General features: G+C 47.6%; 2 protein-coding genes across 6 annotated transcripts in view; both read left to right on the forward strand.

The window, feature by feature from the left end:
- The first annotated feature begins 653 nt into the window (after window positions 1-653).
- Window positions 654-26,881, forward strand: part of LOC308647190 (neuroendocrine secretory protein 55) — a 49,471-nt gene continuing 23,243 nt past the window's right edge. The window contains exon 1 of the mRNA XM_081291164.1: window positions 654-1,819. Coding sequence (XP_081147290.1) covers window positions 1,043-1,777 — 735 coding nt within the window. The 5' untranslated portion in view covers window positions 654-1,042 and the 3' untranslated portion in view covers window positions 1,778-1,819. The remainder of the gene's footprint in view (window positions 1,820-26,881) is intronic.
- Window positions 1,762-26,881, forward strand: part of LOC308647188 (guanine nucleotide-binding protein G(s) subunit alpha) — a gene marked incomplete at its 3' end in the record, with an annotated part of 61,173 nt that continues 36,053 nt past the window's right edge. For 4 of the 5 annotated variants that reach the window (XM_081291155.1, XM_081291151.1, XM_081291156.1 and 1 more), the window contains exon 1: window positions 13,853-16,136. In XM_081291155.1, the coding sequence (XP_081147281.1) occupies window positions 13,868-16,136 (2,269 nt within the window). In that variant the 5' untranslated portion in view covers window positions 13,853-13,867. Of the gene's footprint in view, window positions 1,820-13,852; window positions 16,137-26,881 lie in introns of those variants that run through there. The other variant, XM_081291162.1, reaches the window with a different exon arrangement.

Below are 26,881 nucleotides of genomic sequence, written 5' to 3' on the forward strand. Positions count from 1 at the left end.
CCTTCCCTGGACAGCTCACCAGGGGCCAACCATGGGTTTACAGACTGTGGCAGTGGGTGGGTGGAGGGGGGAAAGCTTTCTTAAGATATTCATTTGTCCATGAAGTAACTAGCCATTTCAGACTGCACAGAGTGTACATTTTCTGGAAGCTTCTCTAATTATAGTCACTATAACAGATCTGCCAAAGGTGGTTTCATGATTAATGACTGCCTGAGGTTACCATCCTCAAACTATTAAGCCCTTGGAAAATGCCTGGGGCTGGATCATTAATACTCACGTATGGCCCCTCATTCCTGCCCCCCCAACCGCTCCGAAATTTGCACTTTTGCGGTCTGGTTTTTAGCTGCTCAAAGGTTATGCTCACTTCATTGAGAAGGTGGGGAGAGGGACTGACCTCAAGAAGAATCCAGACCCAGCTACCCAAGTACTCCAACCTGTGGCTAGCTCGCCTGCTCGGTGGTTCAAGGGTTGGTACTCATCAGGCCCCCCGCCCATTGCTTTGCCCAAATCCTTTCAAACAAGGTTCCCTCCTGCCACCTGCCGGCCCACCAGGGTCTGCGCCACCAGCTCCGCGCCACATAGCTCGCGGGGAGGCGGCCCCCACCTCTCTACTGCACATGCCCGGCAGAACTCCGGGCGCGCAACTTCGCAGATCCTCACCGCCCCATCTCTCCTCGCCTCAGTCTCCTCTTTCCTCTCCCAGGCGAGAGGAGCAGCGGAGGCACCTCTCTCGGGTCTTAGACTGCGGTCTTAGACTTAGCGAGAGGAGCCTGGGAGGAGACGGACCTTTTCTTCCCCTTTCCCATTCTTTCTTTTGGCTTGGAGAGGCAAGCAGAGGCGCGGAGCTTTAGAAAGTTCTTAAGTGGTCAGGAAGGTAGGTGCTTCGGTTTTTCGCCTCACACCCGAGGTAGAAGTGGGACCTCCGGACCCAGCTTCTCACCTCGGAAGGTGCACTTTTTTCGGCTGCAGCAGCCAATGCGCATCGGAGCCGCTCTCTGCAGAGCCAGAGGGCGCGTTGGTTTCTCGGTGTGCGCCTAAGAGGATGGATCGGAGGTCCCGGGCTCAGCAGTGGCGCCGAGCTCGCCATAATTACAACGACCTGTGCCCGCCCATAGGCCGCCGGGCAGCCACCGCTCTCCTCTGGCTCTCCTGCTCCATCGCGCTCCTCCGCGCCCTTGCCACCTCCAACGCCCGCGCCCAGCAGCGCGCGGCCGCCCAGCAGCGCCGGAGCTTCCTTAACGCCCACCATCGCTCCAGCGCCCAGGTATACCCTGATTCCCCTGAATCGGAATCTGACCACGAGCACGAGGAGGCAGAGCTTGAGCTGTCTCTCCCCGAGTGCCTAGAGTACGAGGAAGAGTTCTACGAAACCGAGACCGAGACCGAGTCCGAAATCGAGTCTGAGACCGACTTCGAGACCGAGCCTGAGACCGCCCCCGCCTCTGAGCCCGAGACCGAGCCGGAAGACGAGCGCGGCCCCGCAGTGCCCAAGGGCTCCACCTTCAACCAATCTCTCACCCAGCGTCTGCAGGCTCTGAAGTTGCAAAGCTCCGACGCCTCCCCAAGTCTCGCGCAGCCCACCACTGAGGAGTCGGAGAGCCCCAGCGAGGGGGAGGAGCCCGAGCCTGAGGACAAGGATACGAGGGACCCCGAAGAGTCTGAAGAACCCAAGGAGAAGAAGCAGCAGCGCCGCTGCAAGCCAAGAAAGCCCACCCGCCGCGACAGGTCCCCGGAGTCCCCTTCCAGAAGGGGACCCATCCCCATCCGGCGTCACTAATGGAGGACGTCGTCCAGATTCTCCTTGTTTTCATGGATTCAGGTTAGTTGCACAAGGCTAAACTGGGGAGCCTGAGGGCAGTGTGGGCGCTGCGGGGAGGAAGGGAGAGAGAAGGAAAAGCCAGGTTAGGGGCAAGGTGGGAAGAGAGCAGGCTTGTACCAGAACGGAGGGTCAGGGTGAGGAGACAAGTGCTCCCAGATCTTCCCAATGTGCTGGGGCCGCCCCGGTGGTCTAAGGCTTGTTTGACCGCGGGGAGCTCCTTGCGCCTCGCTGGAGACAACCTGAGGTCTCCGAAGGTGCCGAGCGGGTGACTGAATACTGAGCGCACCCCAGGTTTCAAGCTGCGCACCGAAAGGACAGTGGTAAGTAACTTGTTTTAAGCGTTTTTTTTTCCCTTCTAGAAAAATTAGTGTCAAACAAGTTGGCTTTGGCGGGCGCCCGAAATGTGGTTCAGAGGTGCGCCGCCAACTTTCCGGATTCAGGAGCTGCCGCGCAGTAGCGACACTGTTGCAATGTGAGAAAAGTAACCAGAATGGGATTGGGCGAAAACTCCGGAGACTGCCGGCTCCGGAGGGAAGTCGCAAGCGCTCACCGCGCCTAACAGGCTCGGAGCCTGGAACCCAGGTCCCAGGGCTGCCAATTTGGAGCCCTGGGACCTCGGCGCCTGTGTCCCCCCTTCTGCGGTGCACCAGTCTTGGACACCACCGCCTGCCTTCAAGCGCTAGCGGGACCGAAGGTCTTGGAAAAGAGCGTGCGCACCTGTCTGTGCGCCCCAGAGTCAATTTCTCAGCTGACCGCACCTTCCGGCGAGTACTGGTACTTGGAGGGCAGGCAGTGGAGATGCAGGGGTCTTTGGGGGTGTTCCTATGGGCTCCCAGGGTAGGTAGCGCCGGCTTGGTCACGTCGGGGTATCTTTTGGCTCAGCTGGAAGACGGCGGTGCTGGGCGCAGCTTGGCTGGAGAGGTCCTAGGCTCTTTGCGCATGGCCCTAGAAGCAGGAGAGAAGGGCTGAGATCCGTGAGGTGGTCGCGAGCGGGAAGGTAAAGCGAAACAAGGAACAGGCTGGAGTGGGGGGTCGCGTCTATCTTCAGGACACCGTACAATGCGTCCCCAAAGAGCGTGGCTCTAGCCAAGTTGGGGAAAGGTATTGGATCGGCACACCAGTCCTTGGGCGTTGAGAGGGGCAGGGGCTGGCGGCTTCGGCAGCCTTTGGGGAGGAGAGGCGGCGCGCTCCGGCCATTTTTGGTCGGGTAGAGCTAAGTTTGGAATTTGTAACCTGCGGGAAATTTCCCGGTGATCGCCGCGGCAATCTGGCAACACACCTTGGTATGCCTTTCTCTCCTGTTGGGGTGTGTTTGTGGGTGGGGGGATTAATAAGTGACACGTATTTATAAAATTTCACCTGATTTGGAAACTGATTTTTTTTTTTTTTTTTTTTGCGTGCGCGCGTGCGTCTGCTCTTGCACGGGCTTGAGTGATTCTAATAGGAATCATTTGCGGGGAAAATGAAGCGTTTTGATGGCTTGTGAAATGTAAGAAAAAGGATATTGCTAGAAGGAAAACTCTTTTTAAGTGGTCTTCCTTCCAGAACCTCTGCCCTGGGAAGGCATCGCAGCCCCAGAATTTGGTTATGCAGGGCTAATGACGCCAGATCGGGAAAGCAGTTTGTTTGCAAGGATTTACTTTGGCAGTAATGTTGATATCAGAAGTCTGAGGGATTCCGAGTAGCCGCAGAAGGGCCACGGTGCCCTGCTTTTGTCTTGAAAATATGAAATTGCCTAGGATAAATGGAACTCTCCCTAAGTTGAAATTTTTTATTTAACGTAAACAATGATGGTGATATTTCTGTGCTTTTCATCTGATAATGACTTAGTAGCCTGAGTTCGCCAAACAAAGGGCTCTAGTTAACAGGAAAGAGAAGCCAGGAGTTCTGTTCGGCTTTGCTTCCTTTCTAAGGTGGGAGCTATTTTCACGGTTTGGGTAGTCTAGGGTGACATCTTTCTCTGCAGAGGTAGTTTTTTCATTCGCTAAATTAGCATGTTGCCTATTTGTGGAATGAATTAGTTTTCAAAAGGTCTTTGGTGCCTAGCTCATGCTTTACATAAGTCTTGTTCTGATTTAAAAAGAAAGGGGGGAGGGTGGGCAGGGATGCTGGCTTCCTTAACTCTAAGCAATGCACCAGGTTCATACATGGGTGGCCGGTCCCCAATTTAGGACTGCATCTTTCAGACAATATTTTTCATAAGCTATCCAAGTCAAAGTAGAAGATCCATGAATTACTACCCAATTGTGAAAATCTGTTAACCACCACAAACATCCCCCCCTCAGTCCCCTCCCCCACCCTTCCTCTCTTCCACTGCCTTTTCAGGGTAAAAAAGCCATTTTGGACCAAACAAAGCAACCAAGAAGTATACCAACCTGGGGGGTGGAAGCCCACACAACCCACTATAGGAAGAGGCTTTTGCTAAACACACACTCGAAGCCCACTTTTGGCACTAGGATTCCTTTTCCAGAGACATTTCTAGCAAGTTCTCCAAACATTCCCAACTCACTAGTCTCCCAGCTGGTCCTTTGTCTCACCCTGGTAAGTGCAGGTTAGCATTTGAATGGACCCTTCCACACAGGTAGGGTCTGCTGGGTGAGGACAGGCTCTCAAAAGAGAACTTCTAGTTGACCAGATGCCAAGTGCCGCCCCTAATATTTCTAATGGAGAGAGAGGGAAGGGGAACACGGACAGAATAAAGCTAGTTAAATATGATGGTACATCCCAACATTCAGGATTTTTTTCCTTTATTACATTAATCATTTGCTTAATTGAAATTCTGCTTGGAGGGGGGAAGGTGCTCTTGTAATTGAATTCGTTTGTGATGGAAATTTATGTAGCAATGTTCAAATGTGTTGTGTCAAAACCTGATAATGTAAGTTTACATCTAAAAGTTTGTAAACAAAACTATTAATCTATGTTTATCAGAATTGATAATTTTAAAGTTTGGCATTAAGTTCTAAGATGATGTTTCTTTAATGCACTGGAGCTTTTTTCCCCTGGAATTGCTCACAGCTCTTCAGCTGTCAGCCTTCATTGTTAGCAGCTGTGAGAGAAGGGTTAACAAGGAAGAAAGCTGAAACTTGGTAAGAATGAATTTAAAAAAAAAAAAAAACTGCATGAGTTTTTCTTAATTTATCTGTATTACCTCTGCTCTTCAAAAAGAGGGAAGCTATTAAGAGGAAACTGAGCAGAAATCACGGTGTGGGGAAAGCATCTTAACAGGAAGGTGACCTATCACAAAAAACAAATCACTTAAAATCAAATTAGCTTCCAGAGGCCAATGATGTCATATGCCAGCTCAAGTACTGCCCTCCTCTAAAATACTGCCCAGCAATGGGAAGGAGATGCTCAAATTACATCTTTAATCCCCATGTTCCAGAATGAGAGATGGAATTTCTTGTCCTGCTGTGGGGTTTTGACACTAATGACTATTTCCTAAATCTTGAATCCCCAAACCTAGGCAGTGGGATCTAAACAAAAAGCAAAAAGTGCTGGGCTAGCCCAGGCTGCTTTAGTCCTGGTCCTGTCCAGTGGCTTAGGTCGTACCCAGCACCCCTCTGCCTCAGTTTCTTCTAAAATGAACTACTTGAATGAAATGTTCCTTTATCCCTTTCAGATCCAAATGTGTACAGGTTGATAGAAGCCTAGATTGTTCAATTTGATTCCGTCAGTGATTTTAGCACTAATGGAGCCCAGAATTTCAAAAGTTGATCAAACAGAAAGCACCAGCTGTGAAGAAATCTTTTTTGGGGGGTGGGGGGTGGGGGGAGTATGTGCCTGATCTAATCAGTTTTGTCAAATCTGCTTTTCAACTAGTGGCAAAAATATTTTAAAGGAGCAGGGAAAAGAATGCAAAATTCTACTGTGTACAATACCTAAACTGAGAAAAAACTGGCCATCCTACTGAGCAGCGTTTGTGTGTGTGTGTGTGTGTATATACACATGCACATGCCCCTTCTCTCCTGGACCTTAGTCTGGAAACAGGCTTTGCAATGCAGGCAGAAGAATGTAAGCACTGCGTAGGTGCCGTAGCAGGACAGGGACACCTGGAAAGGTGTCATGCTGCGGGAACACAGTGTCTACAGCCTTGAAGATATTATTTGGTAATAGTTTTAAGTGTCCTGATTAGGCTTGATCTGGAAAACGGCGTAAACACAACCTTTTCCCTCCCAGGTGTTTTCTCAACCACTTTTTTTCCAAGTTGTCCCCTTACCATAAAATTTTAGTATCACAGATACACTATGTTTCTGTTTATGTACCGTGGGATCTGGCAATAGCTAAGCCTTTTTTTCTTTTTCTTTTCTTTCTTTCTTTCTTTTTCTTTTTTTTTTTTTGCGTGCACATTATACACACACACACAAGCCAAATTTGGCTCCACTGCAAGTGCATGGGATAAACAAAGCAAACATCTCCCCCACTTACAAAATTTGATGAATTTTCCCCAGTATTTGTTTTCTTTAAAAAAAAAAATCAAAGTTTTGTTTTCAGAAGCCCCCTGATGCACTGTGCTGGGCCAAGGGTAGTGCCCATTAATTCACATGGCAGGAAGGCCAGAGTCTAGTGACTTAGTTCCTTCAAGGCCAAGAGTCTGCACTGCAGAGCCACTGTCACCTGTTGACACTGCTCAGCCAGCAGAGGCAGGACACCCAAGAGGAGCTGGCGCCATGGCACCCTCCGTCTGCAGACTATTCTGGGTGAACTGAGAGGGCTGCCTTCCAGCTTCAAGTGTGGGCAAGGTCTGGGTGTTTATTCTATGGGCCTATTTTAGGGTGAGTGTGTTACAAATTAGCCAGGGACACAGCTATCAGAGAGGCCAGGGTAAACTCAGGCTGTGGACAGAGGGTAGGTAGTGGCAGTAATGTGGGGACACATTTGAAGAAGACAGGGGGAAAGGTTTGGGGGATCATGGAGAGAAAAAGGGGGAAGGATGTGGGCAGAATGAGTACACAGGAAGGAGCAGAATATTTAGAAATGGGGTAGGGGGCAAAGCCAGTACATTTTAAGGCTATAAAAAGTTGTATGAAAGAATAAAGAGAGACTTGGGAAGATAAAGATTTGGGCACTCTCAAACATGGCAGGCTTCAAATACCTGGTGGCAAGGGGATCAGACAAGGTGCAGCCAGGCATAGATGGGTTCAACATTAGGAAGAACATTTTTAATAGCCAAAGACATTAGAAAGCCATTAATGAGAATTTCAGATTAGCCATCCTTAAGTTCTGTCTCCTTTCAATGTCTTAAGATCTCACCTGGGTGGGGCACAGTTGTGCATGCTGCTAGGGAGGCTGAGGCAGGAGGATCACAAAGTCAAGGCAGGCCTCAGCAACTTAGCAAGGCCCTAAACAACTTAGGGAGACCCTGCCTGAAAAAAGAGCTGGGATGTGCATCAGTGGTGAGCACCCCTGGGTTCAGTCTCTGAAGATTGCATAGATGCAGGGAAGTTTTCATAAAAGTATCTTAAATGTGACCAAACAGACTTAAAATCTAGGAACCCTGTTTTATAATTCAAACCCTAAACCTTGGCTTTTGGGTCAGGAAGGGCTGGTTTTGAGGCCCCTACTCTCAAACTTGAAGGGTGTAAGGGGCACATGCCCACAAGGCTGACAACCAACCGTGACAAGCACACTCCCCCAACCTCCCTACCCTAGGAGAGCGCTGGTTTCCGAGTGTCCTGGCTTTTGTTGCTGTCCCAATTAGATTCATTAGAAAAATCTGCTCTGGATAATTGAGGTTGTATGAGAAGGTGAAATATACCATTCCCCTTAAATCCAAATAGCATTTGGTGCCCAGAAGCCCCCAGGGTGCCTGGAATTTCCACCACAGATTACAGAAACTTTAAATAGAGCTTCCACTAAAGCCAAATTTATCTTCCAGGATTCCTCCCACCCCCCATGCCCACCCCCTACCTCTGCCCTTCCTCCTTTTGGTTGCCTTCCTATGGTGCCAGTCATCTTTTCTGGAATGTCTATGTCTCCCCTCAAAACTCTGCTGCATCATCATCTGGTCTGGAGAAGCAATCCACAGCAGTTCAGGTGACAAAAGAATATGTGTGGACCTACTGCACAGGCACAGGTGGTCAGGTGACAGTAGCATGCCCAACTGAGGCAGAATTTGATGGCCTTTCTGTGAAGAGGGCCGCTAAGTGAGGGGGTCTGAATTTATGGTGGGGGTTTTTCATCCAGGCAGGTGAAGTGTTTGCATAAATACTGTTTTCACTACCTTTATCATCAGCTGTGCATCTGCCCCAACCCAGTATCTGGCCTCAACCATTGGAGGCGTCTTTCCTTTATTTGGCATTTGCCTCAAACAGCCTGGTCACGCAGCCCCTTCTGCAGACAGCAAGCAATATGCTGCTGCTGCTGCTGCTGCCTCCGCCGGCCAAGGCTGGCAGAGATGCTGGGAAGGCAAGGGATAGCAGCAGCAGCTTAATTGAACAGTAATTAATTGAACAGCTTCAAAGTCTTATTGCTACTCAGTTAGCACACAGAAAACCTTTGTCACTGGAAGACTGAGGAACTTAGTAGCTGCCTAAATTATCTTTCCGCCTCCTTTTTCTCATTTTAAAGAAGCCCAATGACAACTAATATGAGTGGGCTTCAGAGAAGGCTCTCTCCCCCTCCTGCCCTGTTCCTCTCAAGGGACCCTTTTCTACTTGGCATTCTCTTTCTTGACTATAGGAATGAACCAAGAAAGCTGAGAGCTACTTAAAACTTAGATGTGCCTTGTACTTTTGGCAATGAATAGGAAGCCCAAAATATAAGTATGAACACAATTAATTGTTAATTATAATGTATATCATCACACAGGCATGAACAGAAATTAAGTTTGGGAAGCCCAGGGTATTACGGAGGGCTAACAAGGTGGTAATGGTGCCAGGACACACCTAGGAAGCCAGGCAGTGAGGAAACACCTTTTTCCATTTAGGGTTACTTATTACAAAAAGCCACTGATTTGCCACCCAAGCCTCCTGGACTGAAGATTTAACTGTCTTCAGAAATGCAGTTTAATGAGAACGTGAGTACCATTTTCCATTTCTTTATAATTCATCAAATATAGACAATCTGCAGTTTCCAGAGACTGTCACCTGGACTTTGATAACAAACCAGTTCCTCCTCTAATCCACACACCATCTCATGCAGTCCTTCAATCTAGCGAGTTCCCCATTTGGACCAGGCCACAGCTCTTGTCCTTCATCCCTCCTCAGCCTTTTTTGGGCACTAGTCTTCTTGACTTACTCTTCCTTAGCTGCATGAACCCATTAGCAGCCTTTACTTCCTCATTCCTATTAATATATCTCAAAAATTTATCTTTACCTGATGCAAATCCATTTGGAATTGGAAATATACATTTAAGTTCCTTTGGCTCTAAAAACAATGACCCCAGTAGGGTTGCCAGCAAGATCACCAATCCTAAGCAGAATCATCAGACAAACAACTGGTCAAGGGGACCCCTAGTCAATCCACTTGCAGATCAGCCAGTTCTTACCATACCAGTTTCCTCAGGTCTCTTTAGCCAGGTCACCCAGCTGTCTTGACAGGTCCTCAAACATCTGCCCACACTTTGGGGTCTCTCAAGCCCTACTACTGATATGCATTAAGATGCATTAAGTTTTTCAGCTCTCAGCCCCCACTTATCCAGGTAATTTGGGGTTTTCAAATTCTGAGAGTCTCTATAGAAAAATAAACAAGAGTAAAAAACAAAAAGGGAAACTTTCAGGTTTAAATATTGAGATTTTTTTCTTCTTGATACTAATCTATCTTAAAATTAAGGTTATTTCAAGTCTATGGGTTCTTTCTCAGCTTATAACAGTATTTTCAACCAGGGGTGATTTTGCACCCCAGAGGATATTTGGCAAAGTCTGGAGATATTTTTGGTTGCTACAACTAAGGGGATGCTACTGGCATCTAGTGGGTAGAGGCTAGGGATGCTGCTCAGCAAATTGCAACACACAGGACAGTCACCACAGCAGTTACCCACATCCAAATATCTGTCACCAGTGCAGAGGCTGAGGAATCACAAACTAGGGTTTGCTCACTGGTTCTAAAACCCCTTCCCTTGGTGTGGTCCCACATCTCCATCTGAACCCTCCCTGCTTTCTCCTGGACTACCTCCCTTTTTCCTGTCCAATTCTCCAACTGTTCTATCACCAAATATATTTCTTCCCTGGAGAGTTTTCTCTGATCCAGTGATCTCAAATTCTAGGAAGATTGATTGCCAATCTGAGTTTATGGTTCTCCACCTTTCTTCTAAACTTCAGATCCTTTCTTCCAAATAATGGGTTGTTAAAAATCTCCACCAGACTGCCCATCCTTCTTCATCTCTGCCATGTCTGAAATCAAATTGGTTCCACCATCTTTACCAACTCCTCTCCAGGTCCTCCCCTCACTTTCTTGTCCTACTCCCAATATCCCATCATCCCAATGCCCATCTTTGACTTCTTCACCTTTTATGTTCCTCTTAAGTGCCTTCCTAATTCTTTCATTGTGTCTGTGTCTCTTTTTAACAGTCGGGGGCACCCTCAGCCTCCTGGGTGCACAACCCCTTTCCTTTGTTCTCTTCATCAGGCCCAGTTTCCACATTGCTTCTACCTTTACTAACTTGGCTCAATTCCTCACTTGTAGGACAAAAAACTTTCAATGCCTTTTCATCTTCTAATAAAACAGCCTCAAAGGTGTTTGCTTGGGTGCTCCATGGCATCCTTAGAGAGATCCAATCCAGTTTGCCCTGCCTTCTCTCTCACTGCTCCTCCAATATGGGCAGCCTGGTGAAGATTTTTAACAGCCCATTATTTGGGAGGAAAGGTCTGAAATTTAGAAGAAAGGTAGACAGCATAAACTCAGATTAGCAATCAAAAGTGGCCTGTTCTGTTTACCCAGCCATGCTCCAAGTTTCCTACCATTGGGTCCTTTGTTCCTAATAGGCAAACGTAACCCCGCCCCCTTCTATTCATAGCTAAGGTGTTTGTCCTTCCACAGAACCCATTTGAAACGCCATTTTTGCCATCACGACTTTCAAGGTTCCTTTAATTAAAGATCTTTTCTTTCATTTTTATGTTCCTCTGTATCTTAGGAGGAGGAACTGGTATCTGCCCAATCTTTATCCTCTCAAGGTACTCCCCTAGCAAAGAACCATGATACAAGAAAGAATGTGGAACAAAGGGGCCCCACAGGCCAATGAGACCTTGAATCCGTTTTTCCAAGAATGGTGCTCTGGAAGTGGGCGCAAGGTGTGGCGAGACCAAACCATCCCTTTGGAGTCCCCATCTCAGCTTCTCTGGGGCTCCAACCCCAACGTCTACTGACCTTCCACTTGTGCAGGGCTCAGCATCCCTGGGGCCTCAACTCCTTATTCATCCTGGACTGCTCCTCTGCATCAGGGCAGTAAGCTCTCTCCCCAGGGTCCCGGCCCACTACTTCCAGGCCCTGGAAATCTTCAGTGTGTTCGCCTCGCCACGGCAGCGGTCTCTCTGTTGGGTAGGCTAGGCTACCGCCATCAGCGAACCCAAGGGTTTGGCCCCTGGGAGCCCCCGACCTCCTCACTTGGCCTTTGCGACTTGTGGCATCAGAAAGACTGACCCCACGGCGCTAGCTATCCTCGTGGCCTTCCAGGCCTGGCCGCTGTACGCCCGCCCACCAACCGCTTCCAACCACCCCAACAGCACAACCTCTTTGGGCGTTCCAACGCGGCGCCCCCCATTGGACCTCCCACCCATATCCGGTTTCCGGTCCGACGCCCCCTGCTCATTCGCCAGGCAGCCTTGATTGGCGTGACCCCAGCCCAATAGCTGACCCGGTGTTGGGGTCGTAGGGGAGTGAGTTGCTTATTGGTACCCAGTGGGCCCATTCAGTGGATTCTTAAATGCTTAATCCATCGACCATGAGGGTAGTTGGCCAAACTTTGAACCAAAGTTCAGTCTTGCCATCCGGAAGTGTGTAGACCCACCGAGCTGAGGCATTATGCCCTTGGGAAACCCCAAACGTTACCTACAGGCCGACTTTGTCAGCTTTCCTCCGCACAGCGCTGCCACGTGGATGGTGGTACAGAGGGACAATAGTGTGCCGTGGCGGTGGTACCCTGGTTCAAAGAAGGATACATTAAACTTAGCGGAACCAGACCGTGCAGTAGCTCCTCTGCCTGTGGCGCGTGTACCGCGATCTGTGCCGCGCGCCTTTCTTGCCGCAGCCCACCTCGCGTAACACTCATCTGGCGTCCCTCCGCCACAAATTCTGCAGGCAAGGTGATCACCTGCCCGCTGCCCACCTACTCTTGCAACTGAAGGAGGTTTGAAAATCCCTGTCACCTGCTAGTGAGACTGACCACGATGCGTGCGTGCCGGGTTTTACGTGATCTAGGAGCGGCAATTTTTCCCCAGACTCAAATCCCTCTGCAGATGCCAGACCCAAAGCAGTGTGTGTTCATGCATCGAGCCCACCAGGTGATGTGGTTATTTACCCTCTGTGGGTTTAGAGTCCACCGTGGTTCCGGAAGGGGCGCGCAGCTCTGCGGGCGAGCGCTGGGTTTGTGGCCGCGCTTAGTGCCACCTCGGCAAACTACAACAGTAGAAAAGTAAAGCGGGTGTTTTAGGATCATACCCGGAAGGAGAGGGACTGGCAGGGGGCTAGAGATTGATTAGAGGTACTGGCGGACCGACCCTGCAGCCAGCTGTAGCTGGCGCCCGAAGCCGGAATCAGCGCATCGCTGCCGCCGTTGCTGGCGCGGCACGGTCGAGAAACCGTGCTTTAGGCGCGTAGCGTTTTCTAGTCTTTGAGACCACCCTAAATTGGCCATAAACTTCTACAAAAACCCTCTTTAACCCTTTCCCAGGTTGCGGAAGTGTAAGGCCTGAGCTGGGTAGGGTCTCACTGTGCGCCCCGCACGGTCTCCCCCATCATTGCGGCTGCAGCTTCCACCTAGGGGGCTTTGCTAGATTCTCTGTCATGCACGCTTAAGACCCTCTTTTATTCTCCTGCGTCACCATCCACATAAACTGGATAATCCTGCCTGCGCCACCCGAGGCCACTGCCGAGACCCCGAAAGCGTGAAGGGGTTGGGGGATATTTAAGTGCTTTACCGGAGCCAGTCTCGGCAAACGACAAACAAAAGCTGCAAAAGCAGCAGAAAGTAACCTAGAACGTCTTCAAAACAAATGATGTGTTCGCACTTTGCAGCCCCTCATCCACGTCTCCTCTCCACCCCTCTGGTGGGCTCACGACCACCTGTCGCATTCCGGTACGCGCATTAATACCCCCTTCCCAGACATCTGCAGCCTCGTTCTCCGTACTTGGAGCTCAAGATCTGTGGCTGCCTGGGACTGGGGGTTCAGCTAAGGGGTTCAAAGGTATTCTGGGGTGATACAAACCCTCCTGCAGTCCCTCCCCCCCCCCCCCGAGAATCAGCTGGGGAGGGAGGGTTTCAGCTCCTGTACTCCAGCATCCCGAGGCCCACGTCTTGCGTCACGTGTCCTGCAACGCAGGAGCGCTTTCTCTCTGGCCAAGGGAGAAGCGAGGAGAAAGACTCCAAATCAGTCAGGGAGAGGAGAGGAAGGAGCCAAAACATCCCTGCGAGGCCTGCGCTCATCAGCCCCCTTACCCAAAGTCCGGGGCTGCTGGAGCCTGAAGCGGTCTCCTGGAGCCGGATCCAGCTCTTCACCGGGACCGGCGTCCTCTGGTGGCAGAGAGAGCGCGCAACTGGCGATTTTCGGACCGAATCGGCACGCTCCTCATATCCAAGCAGGCGGAGCTGGCCTGGAGCATTGAAAGAGAAGAGGGCAACAAGGGTAGGCCAAGGGGTGGCCGGCCAGGGGACAGCCTGAGGGGATAAAAGTGACCAGGAAGGAGTCAAGACTCCACCAGCAAGAACCGAGTTGCTTCTGCCATGGTCAGGGATTCCAGGTTCTGAGTCCCCAACCTCATAAGGGTTGGAAAATAAGGTTGGAAAACTTTCCAACTAGTATTTTGATATTTTTTGAAAATAATTTTTGACCCTAGTTTGGTTGGGTGCTCCGTCTTACGGAGCCCCAATATATTTTAAGAGACCGCCACCCTGTTATGGGCATGCGCAACCGCCTCGACGGCAATAATATGTCAGGACAACACAATATCCCCCCTGAAATCGGGGAACAGCCCGAGCAACCACCCTTGGAGGCCCCAGGGGCAGCTGCCCCCGGTGCTGGGCCTAGCCCAGCCGAAGAGATGGAGACCCAATCGCCTCACAATGAGCCCATCCCCACCGAGAGTGACGAGGCCTGTGGACCCCCAGAAGTCTCCAGGCCTAACTTCCAGGGCCTCAACCAGACCTTCGAGGAAGCCAGAGCAAGCGGAGGCTACAGCCCACCTCCTGAGGAAGCCATGCCCTTCGAGGTCGAGCAGCCCAGCTTGGGAGGTTTCTGGCCTACCCAGGAGCAGCCTGGGTTCCCCATTGGGCCCCCTGCAGGCCTCAAGGCCTTCAGCCCAGCACTCATGGAGCCCGGAACCTTCAGGGGTGAAAGACCAGGCCTGGGAGGATACAGTCCTCCACCAGAAGAAGCTATGCCCTTTGAGTTTGACCAGCCTACCCAGGGAGTCTTCAGCCAACCTCTCTTACAGGTCCCAGACCTTGCTCCGGGAGGCCCAGGTGCAAGGGTCCCTGGAGCTCCTCCAGAGGAGCCCAGAGTCCTCCAGCCTGCAAATGCTGGCTTCAGAGGAGGATGTAGCCCTCCCCCTGAGGAGACTATGCCATTTGAGCTTGATAGAGAAGCATTTGGGGATGACAGCCCACCTCCCGGGCTCCCCCGAGTTATCCCACAAGTCGTCGGTGGCAGCCAGTTCACGGCAATCGCGGTCCCGAGTGCGGTCAGCCTCGCTCCCTCCGCAAACGCGCCACCCCTCTGGGTCCCAGGCGCCATCGGCAGCCCAGCCGGAGAAGCTATCAGACCTGCTTCTAACTTCGCGGTCGATAGCCCCCCGATGGAGATCTCCGGACCCCCGCTCGAGATTGACAGCGCCCCCAATGGGGTCGACGACGCTCCCGTCAACATGGACAGCCCCCCAATCGCGAATGACGGCCCGCCCATCGAGGTCTCCGGAGCCCCAGATAAGAGAGAGCGAGCAGAGAGACCCCCAGTTGAGGGAGAAGCAGCCGAGATGGAAGGAGGCTCGGCTACCGCTGCTGCGGAGGAAGGAAAAGTCCCCTCTCCAGGGGACGGATCCCCTACCGCCTCAGCCGATCCCGATCCCGACATCCAGGCAGACCCTGCCGACCCAGCGGATCCTGACACCGACCCAGCGGATCCTGACACCGACCCAGCAGATCCTGACACCGGAGCAGCCCCAGCAGCCTCAGCAGATGCAGACGCCGGGGCAGACCCTGACGCCCCAGTCGATCCGGACGCTGGGGCAGACCCTGCCACGCCAGCAGATCCTGATGCCGGGGCAGACCCTGCCGTTCCAGCCGCTTCCGACACCGCCCAGGGAGCCCCAGTTGATCCAGATGCCGGAGGAGACCCGGTCGCCCCAGCCGATCAAGACGCCGGGACAGCTCCCGCCATCCCAGCTGAAAAAGATGCAGCCCAGGGAGCCCCAGCTGAAAAAGATGCAGCCCAGGGAGCCCCTGCTGATCCAGATGTCCAGGGAGCCCCTGTCACCCCAGCAGATCCCGGCACCGGGGCAGCTTCTGTCGCCCCAAAAGATCCTGGTGCCAGGAGAGTCCCTGCTGCCCCAGCAAAACCAATCCCCAGGGCAGTCACTGCAGCCCGTATCCCTCCTGCCGCCCGAGCAGCCGCTGCCGCCCGGGCAGCCGCTGCCGCCCGGGCAGCCGCTGCCGGCTATGTCTCAGGGGCCAGACGCAGTCTCCATCACCTTAGACCCCCCAGCCCCGAGATCCAGGCTGCTGACCCGCCTACTCCGCGGCCTACTCGGGCGTCTGCCTGGCAGGTTAGGGCTGAGCGTGGCCGAGGCTGCAGCAGGTATGAGGAGGAGGCAATCGGCGACGACGATTCCTCCAGCGATGAGTCCGAAGATGGGACCTCCGGCTGCTTCCAGTGGTTGCAGCGCCGAAATCGCCGTCGCCGAAAGCCCCGGCGCAACTTACTCCGCAACTTCCTCGTGCAAGCCTTCGGAGGCTGCTTCGGTCTTTCTGAGAGTCCCCAGCCCAAAGCCGCCGCGAGCCCCACCAAGGTCAAGAAGGTTTCCCTGGCGGAGAAGCGCAGACAGATACGCAAAGAAGCCATTGAGATGCGCGCCCAGAAGCGTGCAGCGAAGAAACGCAGCAAGCTCATCGACAAGCAACTTCAGGGCGAGAAGATGGGTTACATGTGCACACACCGCCTGCTGCTTCTAGGTAATGCGGCGGACTCTGCCTGTGGGCAGCAGGGCCGCCAGGGTACCCGGGGAGGGGGTGGCAGGGTTGCCCGGTGGGTCTTGGGGCTCAACAGTGGGAGGAGGGGTCTGGACAAAGGCGGGAAGATCCTGGTAGAAGTTCAAGGGAGGGACCCTAACTTTGCCCTGGGAGCGGGAGGGATTTGGGTGGGTTCGGGTGGCCGAAGTATGTGCCCTCCAGGGAGAAAAGTGAAGCCGAGCGACACTGGGGGTCGTTTCCGGCTGGAGAGGCCAGCGCCAGCGCCAGCGACCGTAAGCTGGACAGGCGGGGGCTTCAGGTGAGCCAGGAACTGCTGGGGAGGGGCCTCTGGTCTCCCCTGGCTATGTTGGTTGGGGTCATGGTGGGCTGGGGTCATTGGGGAAGGCGCGTCCCCGCCTCGCCTGGCACGGCTGCTTTGACTCAGTCAGCTTGTTGTTGGTGTGTGTTGGTGTCCATATTTTGTGTCCGCCTGTGCATGTTACGCTCAAGTGTTCCCCAATTCCCATCCCCAGCACCCCCAAATTACCCGCCGACTGTGTACTTGTACCTGAGAACAGGCTGTCTTGTGATTTGCGCCATGGCGCGGGCAAAAACTTTCCGTGTTCACGCACTCCAGTGGTACCTGTGCGCGGTCGCTCTGCAGCGAGCGGCGCGAAAATGCAGGGAGAGGTGGCGGGGCATCCTGGGTAATGCGCTGGGCCGCTGGCCGGGGGAAGAGGGGTCGCTTCTCGAGGGCCTCCATAACCTTTTTCCTGTATGTCTTTCTCTCTTTTTCCCTTTGCGCTAAGCGTTTCCTCACTTCTCATTCGTTCGCCAAACCCTCCCGCCTTTACGGTTGAAAAACCAGACACACAGGTATCTGGGGCTCTGGGGCTGCAAACATAATTTCTGTATTCTCCACACACTCTCCTTACCTGGTGGGAGGCTGGAGGGGGCGGGGGGAACACGGCCCACTGTTGGCAAGTCCAGATCCAAAACCACAAGGGACTGGTTCTGAGGGGGTGGGCGTGGCTATATTTTTAAAATATGATATAATTATTTTTACTAGCGAAGAGCCCGAGGTAAGCCAATCATTTACACTTATACAAGGAATACAGTAGGAGGGGCTTGGTTTTAAAAAAATGGGAGTTGGTGTTGGGAGTGGAATGTCTTGTGTTGAAATACAATTAAAATTTTTAAAAAAATTAAATGTTCCAAATGCATTTTAAGTATGTGGACAAAGTATGGAAAACTGTGACTATGACTTATGATATGTGTTTGCATGTGAATTTTTTCAAGCAGCTTTAGCTGGGGGCAAAAGGCTTACAGGTAAGGTCTTCTGCCAATAGGCTTTGAATAAATAAATAAATAAATAAAAGGGTCTTGTTGATTAAACTTAAAATACTATCATCTAAAACAATGCTTCTGGAGGCCTTCACCTCCCCCCCTCCACCTTTCCCCAGCTCTCAGTGCCCCCATCCCTCTACAGGCCCTTCCCTCCACTGCAGGCAGCTTATGTCAAATCTGGGATATTAACTCTTTTTGCCACAGTTAAGTAAAGCATCAGTTAACACTGGTCTGAATCTATGACTTAAATGAAATTTGAAAAGTAAAGCTCCATAATCAACTTTTGTGTTTTCTAAGACCTTTCAAGGGATTTCAAGATCACAATTTCTCATGCTGTGCTACATTTGTTTGTTAAATATTTTAAAATATGTGATGGTTTTTATTAATGACAGTATTGACATAACTGTGCTGTTGTTATGTGTCTCCTGCAAATCACAGTTTTCCATGTTATCATCTTATTTATGCCTTCCTGGGGAAACAATGACATTATCATTCACCCAAAAACATATAAAAAGGAAGTAGTTTGAAATTTCAGATATCCCAAAGCCACAGAACCTTCAATGACAGTGTACTGATTTTGCCATTACAGATCCACTTCAATATTTCAAGCTTAGTTCTGGGAAGCAAACTTGTGAACTGGGAGGAGGGAGGGACACAACTGGTTACAGATAGGAGATCCAAATGATGGTGCCCACCTGACCCCTACTTGGCAAATTGACAACGTCCCTTACGTGTTGGAGCCTCAGTTGCCATATTTGAGAAATTAAGCTTCTTCCTAGCAAATCTTCACTAAGCTGTCCTCTCAAGAATGGGGGCTCATACCATTATGCAACCATCAATCCTGCAGCAAACTGTTCATATCTGGGGTCAGGAATTAAAAATTTTAGAAGTTTCCCTTTACCCCTCTTTAATTTGTCTTCAGGGGAAAAAATTAAACATAAGAAGGAAAAATGTTAGGATACTTTTGCTCCTTGGGTCTTGGTAGTCAAGCAAGTTGGGATATAGCATTGTACAGAAAACAAGCTGATATACGTTGGGCCAAAGCTGGCCTATGTTACCTGCTTCCTGAAACCATAGCAGTGTAGCTTGTCAAACCAGGCTACTTTCCCAGCAGGCTGGCTTCATCTTGCTGAAGTGACAAGAGAGGTATCCCATCTGGGCCTGAGTTATTGACTGAGGAGAGAGCAAAGAAGAAGAATAAAGACTTAGGATAAGAACTTTTTGCTAAATTTCTAGTCCCAACACGTGAAACAAGACATCCACACATTCCTACCACTGAAAATGCAGGTCAGGTGTCATCTTTTGACATGGTTTCTAGATTGTGCCATTCATATTCATCCATTGCTTTAAAAATGTGTTGTTTACGTGCATATGCTTCCTATTTTTATTGCCCAAATACCTTACCCACATTACAAAGAATCTTAAAAAGAGAGAAACCAATAACATTTTTTGGTTTCTATCTGATAATAGATTATTTCCATGCTTTGTTGCCTTTTTAAATAACTTTGGTGGGCTACATTTTTTTTTTCTTGTTTAACCTCATTCAGAAGTGACTCCTTGTTTTAAGAATTGAAGGGGGCTACTAGATCAGTTTCTTCAGTTCTGCTGCATTTATTAAAATTGTACAGGCAAATGCTATATATAATAATGGCCATTCTGCTAGGACACTTTATGCAGTGAATCACAATTAATTGTATGATAATTTATTTATGTTGCCAGGTGCAACAGTGATGTGCGGCCCACCTTGTAGAAGCGTTCTTACTTTTTCTTTTTTTCTTTTCTTTTTTTTTAGTACAGCTATTTCCCATATTTAGAATGCCTCCACTGAGCTGTTTGGTGCAGTGGGAAAGGCATGGCTTATCAGGTTACAAAATTTTAGAGTTAAAGAGATCTTTATTATTTTCCCTTCTCTCTCTCCCCCAATAGTATCCATGCTTCTCAGAGGCTGAAATTCTGTCGTGCTTTTTAAAATATAAATCCCCATAAATAAAAATAATAAATAAATAATAATAAAAATAAAAATAAATAATAATAAATATTTTTTTCATATGGATAGCTTAACTTTTTACATTTTCCCACATTTTCCACCATGAAAAACTGGTTTTAAGCAAAGAGAATTAGTGCTATCTCCTTTCTGTACATCCCCTCCTGACTTGAAAGTGAAAATCTCACTGTTCTCAATATTGTTGGTGACTAGTAATGATAATAATAACACTTTCAGATTGCATTTTACATTTTTAAAAGTCTTCTATCTAGGCACATTAGTCCTTTGAAACAGTTCTGGGCAATAAAAACATAATAGGACCCCATTTCATGGTCAAATAAAAAAAGAAAAAATATCAGGGACTTTTTCTCAGAGACTTCAAAGGTAAGTAAAGGACCTGAGGTTTCTATTTCAGATACCATAATGCTTACCAAAAACATGGTAATAAGTTGTATGGCATTATTTAAGTGTAAAGCATGATTGCTGTAAATGTGTTCTGTGCTCCTAAAATCCCTTGTCAGTGACAGGTGTCTAGTAGTCTGTTGCTTTCTGAATTACAGCCAGGCCCTGCCAGATCCCTGGTTATAAATGTCCATTGAGTGTACATGAAATGTGAGCTACCCATTTCTGAGATACCTGTCATTGCTTTGGTGATATTTAATTTCCACATTTGCTTGAACTCATCTGCCAGCACAGCAGCACTGCAGTCTTAGTTTATTTGCAGATTTTCTTTAATGTCTTTTTTTTTTTTTAATTCATCAGTAGTTTTCTTTAGCAGAGTCTAAAACTTTTCTTTTTACTCAGGTTTCCAATTATAATAATAATAGTAATAATAATAATAAATATTATTTCCAATAATAGTAATAATTATTATTTTAAAATAAAATGCAGTTGCTTTCACACATAGCTCCTCTACATACCTACCTGTGCAGTATTAGGGTGTTTAGAACTCTCTGGACATAATGAGACTATTAAAATAATGGCATAATATTTTTCATAGTTTTTTCTGTTTTAAAAGTAGTCCTTGCTCTTAATTCAAGGATAATTCCCATTTAGAAAGAAATTACCTTTGTTTATGCAGAAAGGTTGATATTAAACAAAAATAAATTTCTTTTTAGAGAAAATAACCTAATGTACCAGATTTTAAATTCCCAGTACTAGGCATGCCCCATTTTTCAGAGTCAATTTCCACTCTGAAATTCACAAACACACACACACACACACACACACACCCCACCCCACCCCACCCCCAGTAAAATGGCAGCTCTTCCAATGCCTCTGCACAAAATACCTTTTAGGAGACGCATAAAAAGCAAATGAAAATTGATTTCTGAATTTCTTGGGGTTTTGGTTTTTGTTGTTTGTCTAAAGCAAAGATGGGGTTCTTCCCAAACCTACCCTGCCCCTTCTAAGGCTTTAATGAATTGCAAAATTTACATGTTATTTGCCCATTTTAATATTAACTTTCTCAGGAGGAGGAGGAGTTTTCAAAATAGAAAGGACAGAGCCAATTGATGCAGCAGGGTCTCACCATTAATTAAAGCAACCAAAGGGAACTAAAAGCAGTGGTGAATTTAATTAACCTTCTCTACCCCTGGTGGCCCCCCACAATAGGAACATGAGTCCTCACACCCACCATAACAGATTTCATTGAATTGGACTGGATGAATCTTTGATAAGATCAAGCTCTCTTTAGGGAGTGAGAGAAAAATGGCTCCCTTTTTGGAGTGCTACTGAGGCATCTTCAAGTCCAAAGGAACCTCTTCATAACTTAGACCAGTGGGAATCTGATGCCAACTGGCCATGGGGAGGAGTTTTTTTTTTTTTTTTTTATTACTCTAAAAAGAAAGCAAGATACCCGATATCTCTAGAAGGCTTTTGAAGGATATTCAGCTCAGTAACTGGCCCCCAAATATTAAGTGTTATTTTTAGAAAATTTCTTTTCTTCCTTGTTTTTTTTTTTTTTTCTCCCTGCACAGGTGAGGGTGTGGTTCAGCTTTACTCTGTATCTCACAGGAGACTGTTCACTTCCAAGATCTAGAAGTAGCAGGAACCTCTGTCTCCCTTTCTGTCTCTACATTTCAGAGTACACTCTTTGTAACATTTTGTAAATGAAGCTTAACTCAAGCAGTGGACAAATGGCACCTTATCAAATTTATGATTGAAAGTGAAGTCACTTTCAGGTGGGCGACGTGGCATAGAGACCAAGGGATAGCTATTTTACTAGTCCTGAGAAGGTCTCACCCATTACCCTGCTTACCCCTTCCCCTTTCTCTTGCTCATTATTAGCTTCTGTCTGTAAATCAATTCAATACTGTGACTTATCCCAAGGACTTGAGCTTGAATTGTTGTATGATTTTTACACATGTTTAAAAAAAAAAAAAGAAGTGTCTTTAGTTTCCTTCCCAGCAGCTAGATGGTGACGAAGGCCAGACGGTGGGAATTGAAGAGGACAAGACCTCCAAGAAAGAGGTAGGGAACCACACAGAAAATGCATTTTTTTTTATATTGTCAATCATCACACACACACTGTTGAGGCATGGGGTGCTTTGGTCCCTAACAAGTAGAAGACACACAGCTTTCAGTTAGAATGACTTAAGCAGTCTTACACATGTGACAACTGGGAGTTGTAACAAGGGAAGATTGTTAGGCAAGCAGCCTGTGACAGAGGAGGGTGCCTCTGCTGTACTTACTGAGAGGTAAAAACCCCAGATGCCTTGCAGAGTAATTGTTAAACCTCAAGAGAATTCACAAGTATTCCGATTTGTGGAGTTCTGCCCACAGAACATCGGATCTTACTAAGTGTGTTTTAATGATTCAATTTGGGGTGAGGAGAGAGGTATAAAGGTACTATAAATTGCTATTCGATTTCAAATTTATGATGAGTCAGTCAATGTTTCCGACACTGTCACACATTATGTGTGTGGGACAGAGTAAGCACTTTAAATTTCCTCTAATGAGTTGATAATGGGGAAGAAAAACCTCATGTACCTACTTTCTCAGAAGTGTCACTATGAAGCTTTCACAAGCTCAGTGTCACTGCCAAGGGAGTGCCACTTCTTACAAAGAAATCAGAATGTAGCCAGCAAGAGATTCACTCTGGTTCTTGCCTCTCCACTCAATCAAAAGATCACAACACCTCTCTCCTCTTTCCTATAGGAGTAATTTGTCTTGTATCAAACTGATTGCTAATATGTAAATTACTATGAAGTTTTTTTTTTTACAGGGAACCTGTATCCAGGTAAGTTTGAAGCTGAGGGATTTTTGAAAAAGCAAACAGAAAATGATAATGCTTATGATGATACACAGACATTAAGGCCAGGCATTGAGATACAGTCTGGGAACCAAGAAGGGCTGCTTGATACACCTTTGTCAAAGGAAATAGGCACAAGTGTCCTGCATCCTAGCTAGTATCCATCCAAAGTCCCTGGACTTCTGGGACCCCCATATCCGAGCCTCAGTTTCTAGAGCTGTAAAAGTAACTGGTTGATTTAGTTGATGCAAAATAAAACAAACAAACAATAACAACAACAACAAAAATCTATCAAGGATAGATGGTCTTACTTGAGAAGTGTGTAAGTACCTACTCAAGTTGCTGGGACTTGAATACATCCTTTCAAAAATATACTGTTTGTAATCTGCAGCTATCTATTGCAATCCACAAGTGTCCAGAGAATTTAAACAGAAGCCCTATGGGCTCCACCTAAAAAAAAGGCATACCTTATTTATAACTGGCCCCTTGATTTCTCGCCCCACAGTGGGCTTTTGATATCTTAGGAAGTGTCCATCTAATTCCTGTGTATTTGCTGAAGAGCATTACTAGGCTTGTAGGACATTTAATTAACTTATTATAACTTATTATATACGTCATTCAAAGGTTCTTCTGCCCACTGCCACCAAAATATGAATGCTTTAATGACTGGCTTTAGAAGGGCCTAGAGATAGAGAAGGTTAGTTGGTATTTCAGGTGGCCACTAGATGGTGAGACAGTATAAGACAAAGGAAAGGTGACACGGCTATAGTACAAAGGAGAGGGGACAAGAGGAATCAGCAAAGATGGGGAAGGGTCCAAATTCACATTCACTACCTCCTCCCACCCCAGGATGGAACCCCAAATTAAATAGGCTGCATATCTTTAATCAGACTCAGGTTTTAGCTTTTAGGCTGTGACTTTTCTCTGTTAGCTATATGCTGGGATTTTAGGAGCACTTTGGGGGATTCTTCTCAATAGAGGGGTCCTCCAAGCAGCTCCATTAACATTTTATCATGGAGGTAGGGTTGTCCAATGCACTGTAGGACATTTAGCAGCATCTCTGCCCTCTAGACATCAATCACAGACACACCCCACCCTACTGCCCACAACCACCACACATGAAACACAAACTGTTTTCATTCATAGCCAAATGGCACCCCTAGTTGAGAAGCACTGCACCAACATTATCCACACCCAGTTCAGGGGAAGTTAGAGGTCATGGGTGTCATAAGTTCCACATCTTACAAAAGTCTTCAGAGGGAAGGTTGTCCCTCCAGTTCTAACCAGTTGACAATGTTCATACTTAACTTTGGCGACTACATTCTTGGGTAGAAGCAAATTCCAGAAATCTTAGAGAAGGTTAGCCAGGGAATTACTTCAAAGAAGTAAGCTATAAATTGGTCTAAGACTCTGGTCAGCCAAGTCAGCCCCTCAGCTAATCAGTGGGTGAGTGGAGTCAGGCTGTGATGTCTATTTGCTGGATCTCCTTATTCTTAGGCCACAGGGAGCCAGCCTACCATAGGAAGGTGACTTGTCACCTTTAACTGGTAGTTGGGACAGTGGAAGGATGCCTCTGAATGACTATACTGAAGAAGTTAAAATAAAATTTTTCAGAAAGAAAACGTAGTGCCCATTTCTCCCATCCTAAGGTTCTATGCCCAATATCTCTTAGCATAATCAGAGAATAGGACTAAATGGTGATTTTAAACAGTGTTCTCCCCACACCTCCACCCACTTATAACTAATCTGACTCTCCCAAATAACCATTATGGAAGGAAACTTATTACTTATTTATTCTATTTGAAGGCCAAAATATTTTATTTTTGCTCCCATATGGTCTTTATTCAACAGAGTATTCAGCTATTACACATGCATCAGGATTTTATTTTATTTTATATGGTGTTGGGAATGGAACCCAGGGCTTAACAAATGCTAAACCTGCACCCTGTTTCCAAGCTATACCTCCAGCCCTAATCTTTTTAAAACAGGTTTTTTTAATTTTTATTTTTTGTTTGTTTTTTCCGTTAGAAAGTTTGGAATTTGTACCTCTAACTTCATTGCAAAGGCCAGAAAAGTAAAACTAAAAGATAGTAACCACTCTCCACTCCACAGAGGCACATGGATTTAAACACTTTGTTTGGGGGTAGGGGGTTGTTGTTAATGTTTGTTTGTTTGTTTTGTGGTGCTGGGGATTGAACCCAGGCTCCAGGCACTCTACCACTGAGCCACAAACCTAGCCCTAGCTCTTAGGATTAGGATTAGGGGCAGAAATGATTGTTAGTTTGGCAAATTACATATTGGACTTGTGAAATTAAAAGGATTATTTGAAATAAAATCTTGTCTTCAGACTAGCTTGCTATGCCCTAGGTTCAGCTGAGCAAAGAGCCCCTTAACTATGATACCTCCTTATTACAGAGTACTAGAAGTTATTCAAGGCAAGCTTTCAGATTGTTGATTTTGACATTGTGCCTGGGACCAAGTACAATCTCTTTCCAAGGAAATGCTTAGAAGACTCCAGGCAGAACCCAAAAACAAATGCCCCAGATGTTAGGGGAAAATTTTTTTGAAGTGGATTGCCAGAAAACTTGTAGCTATTTCTAATTAAGAATTGACGTGATTTTGTTGTTGTTGTTAAAAAGGAAAGTATAGTAACTAATTTTGTTTTGCAAAACAAATGGCCAGGCAGGCAGGATTTCAGATGCACACTTTTGGAGGGCTCCCCTTTCCAAGGGGGAGGCTCTGGCAAAGTCCCTCGTGGGGTCTAGTACCTGTGTAGTGCTTAGGAAATTGTCTGTCCTAGGGTAGTTTGGGTTTTGAGCTTACTGTGATTACACCATGTTTCCCCAATGGGGAAGAGTCAAATCAATGAGGAAAGAGGTGAACAGAGGCTGCCCAACTTTGGGGGGCTCTAGGATAGTGGAAAGAGAGCACTGGCTTAGAAACTGGGTGTGAGAGTCACATCCCTATGACCTTGGTGATTCTAGCACTTAGTTCTATGATTCCATGCATTTGCCAAGTGACATCTAGAGAAGGCAAAATTTTGATTCTTAAAAGTATTGACAGTATTTATGATGATTCTGCTGAGTATTCCTGGGGTTCTGCCATGGTCAGAGAAGGGGCCTACATTTGATGGTCCAAGGGGAAGCCAACATGTGCTTCTGCATTCAACTTTTTAAATACACAAGTGTACATAAAGTTCTGTGGTGTTGAGGTAGAGCTACAGAAGGGGACTCAGGATAGAAACTCTTTCTCGGGTGGAGAGTAGATTTTAAACTCTTGCATCCATCTTGGTCCAAGACTCAGACAGACAGGTGGCACCCACAACTTTGATCCCCCATGTCAAGATCTGACTTGAGATTTTAAGGCAGCTCCAACAGGAAGTCAAATCTGCTGGGAGGAAGAGGAGGAGGACCTGCAGGCTCCCTTGTGTGGAAAAGGGGTTTTCCTCATCTTCCTCAGGAGTTTGCAAAGTTCAGAAATGGGGAGACAGAAATCAGCCTCCTGAGGAATGCCCTACTTTTTCTTTCTTGGTTTGTGATCATTCATATCTCTTCTCTCTTTCTCTCCCTCCACCTCCCCTTTCCTGAATTTTTTTTTTTTATTAATAGGATTCTTATTAGGGAAGGGTCTTTCTGGTAAGAAATACATTTTCTTTTCTTTTCTTTCTTTCTTTTTTAATGGAAAGAAATGAGAAAACCAACTATTCAGGGATGGGAACTAGAAACAATAAAATAAAGCCAGACTCTCAGAAATGGCTGGCAGATGGCGCTCGGCTTTCACTGTTGAGAGCCTAGCTCTTCAAAACTCTTCTTGCCCTGCGCCAGCGCCCAAAGCTCAGCTGCACATCCCCTTCCCTGATCCTCCTTCCCAGGACGCAGGCAGCCCCTGATCCTCTGGCCTGGGGTATTCTTTAAAGGTTTCAATGGAGCAATTTATCTGAGGACAGATCCTGGTATTTTAATTAGTGGCTTTGTAGACCTTAGCTAGCTGCAGGAAAACACAGTAGGGGGTGACCTCCAAATTCACAGTTCCTTGCCCTGATTCTGCTGGGAACCACTTTGAGACCTTGGGCAAATTTCTTGGTCTCCTGGGTCCCTCCCAGTTTTCCTCTATTGGAAAAGAAGAGGGGGGTATCTTTCTTAAAACTTTTCTTTGTGTGTGTGT

The sequence above is a fragment of the Spermophilus citellus genome, assembly GCF_964194105.1.
Source record: "Spermophilus citellus genome assembly, chromosome: 4".
Taxonomy (NCBI): domain Eukaryota; kingdom Metazoa; phylum Chordata; class Mammalia; order Rodentia; family Sciuridae; genus Spermophilus; species Spermophilus citellus.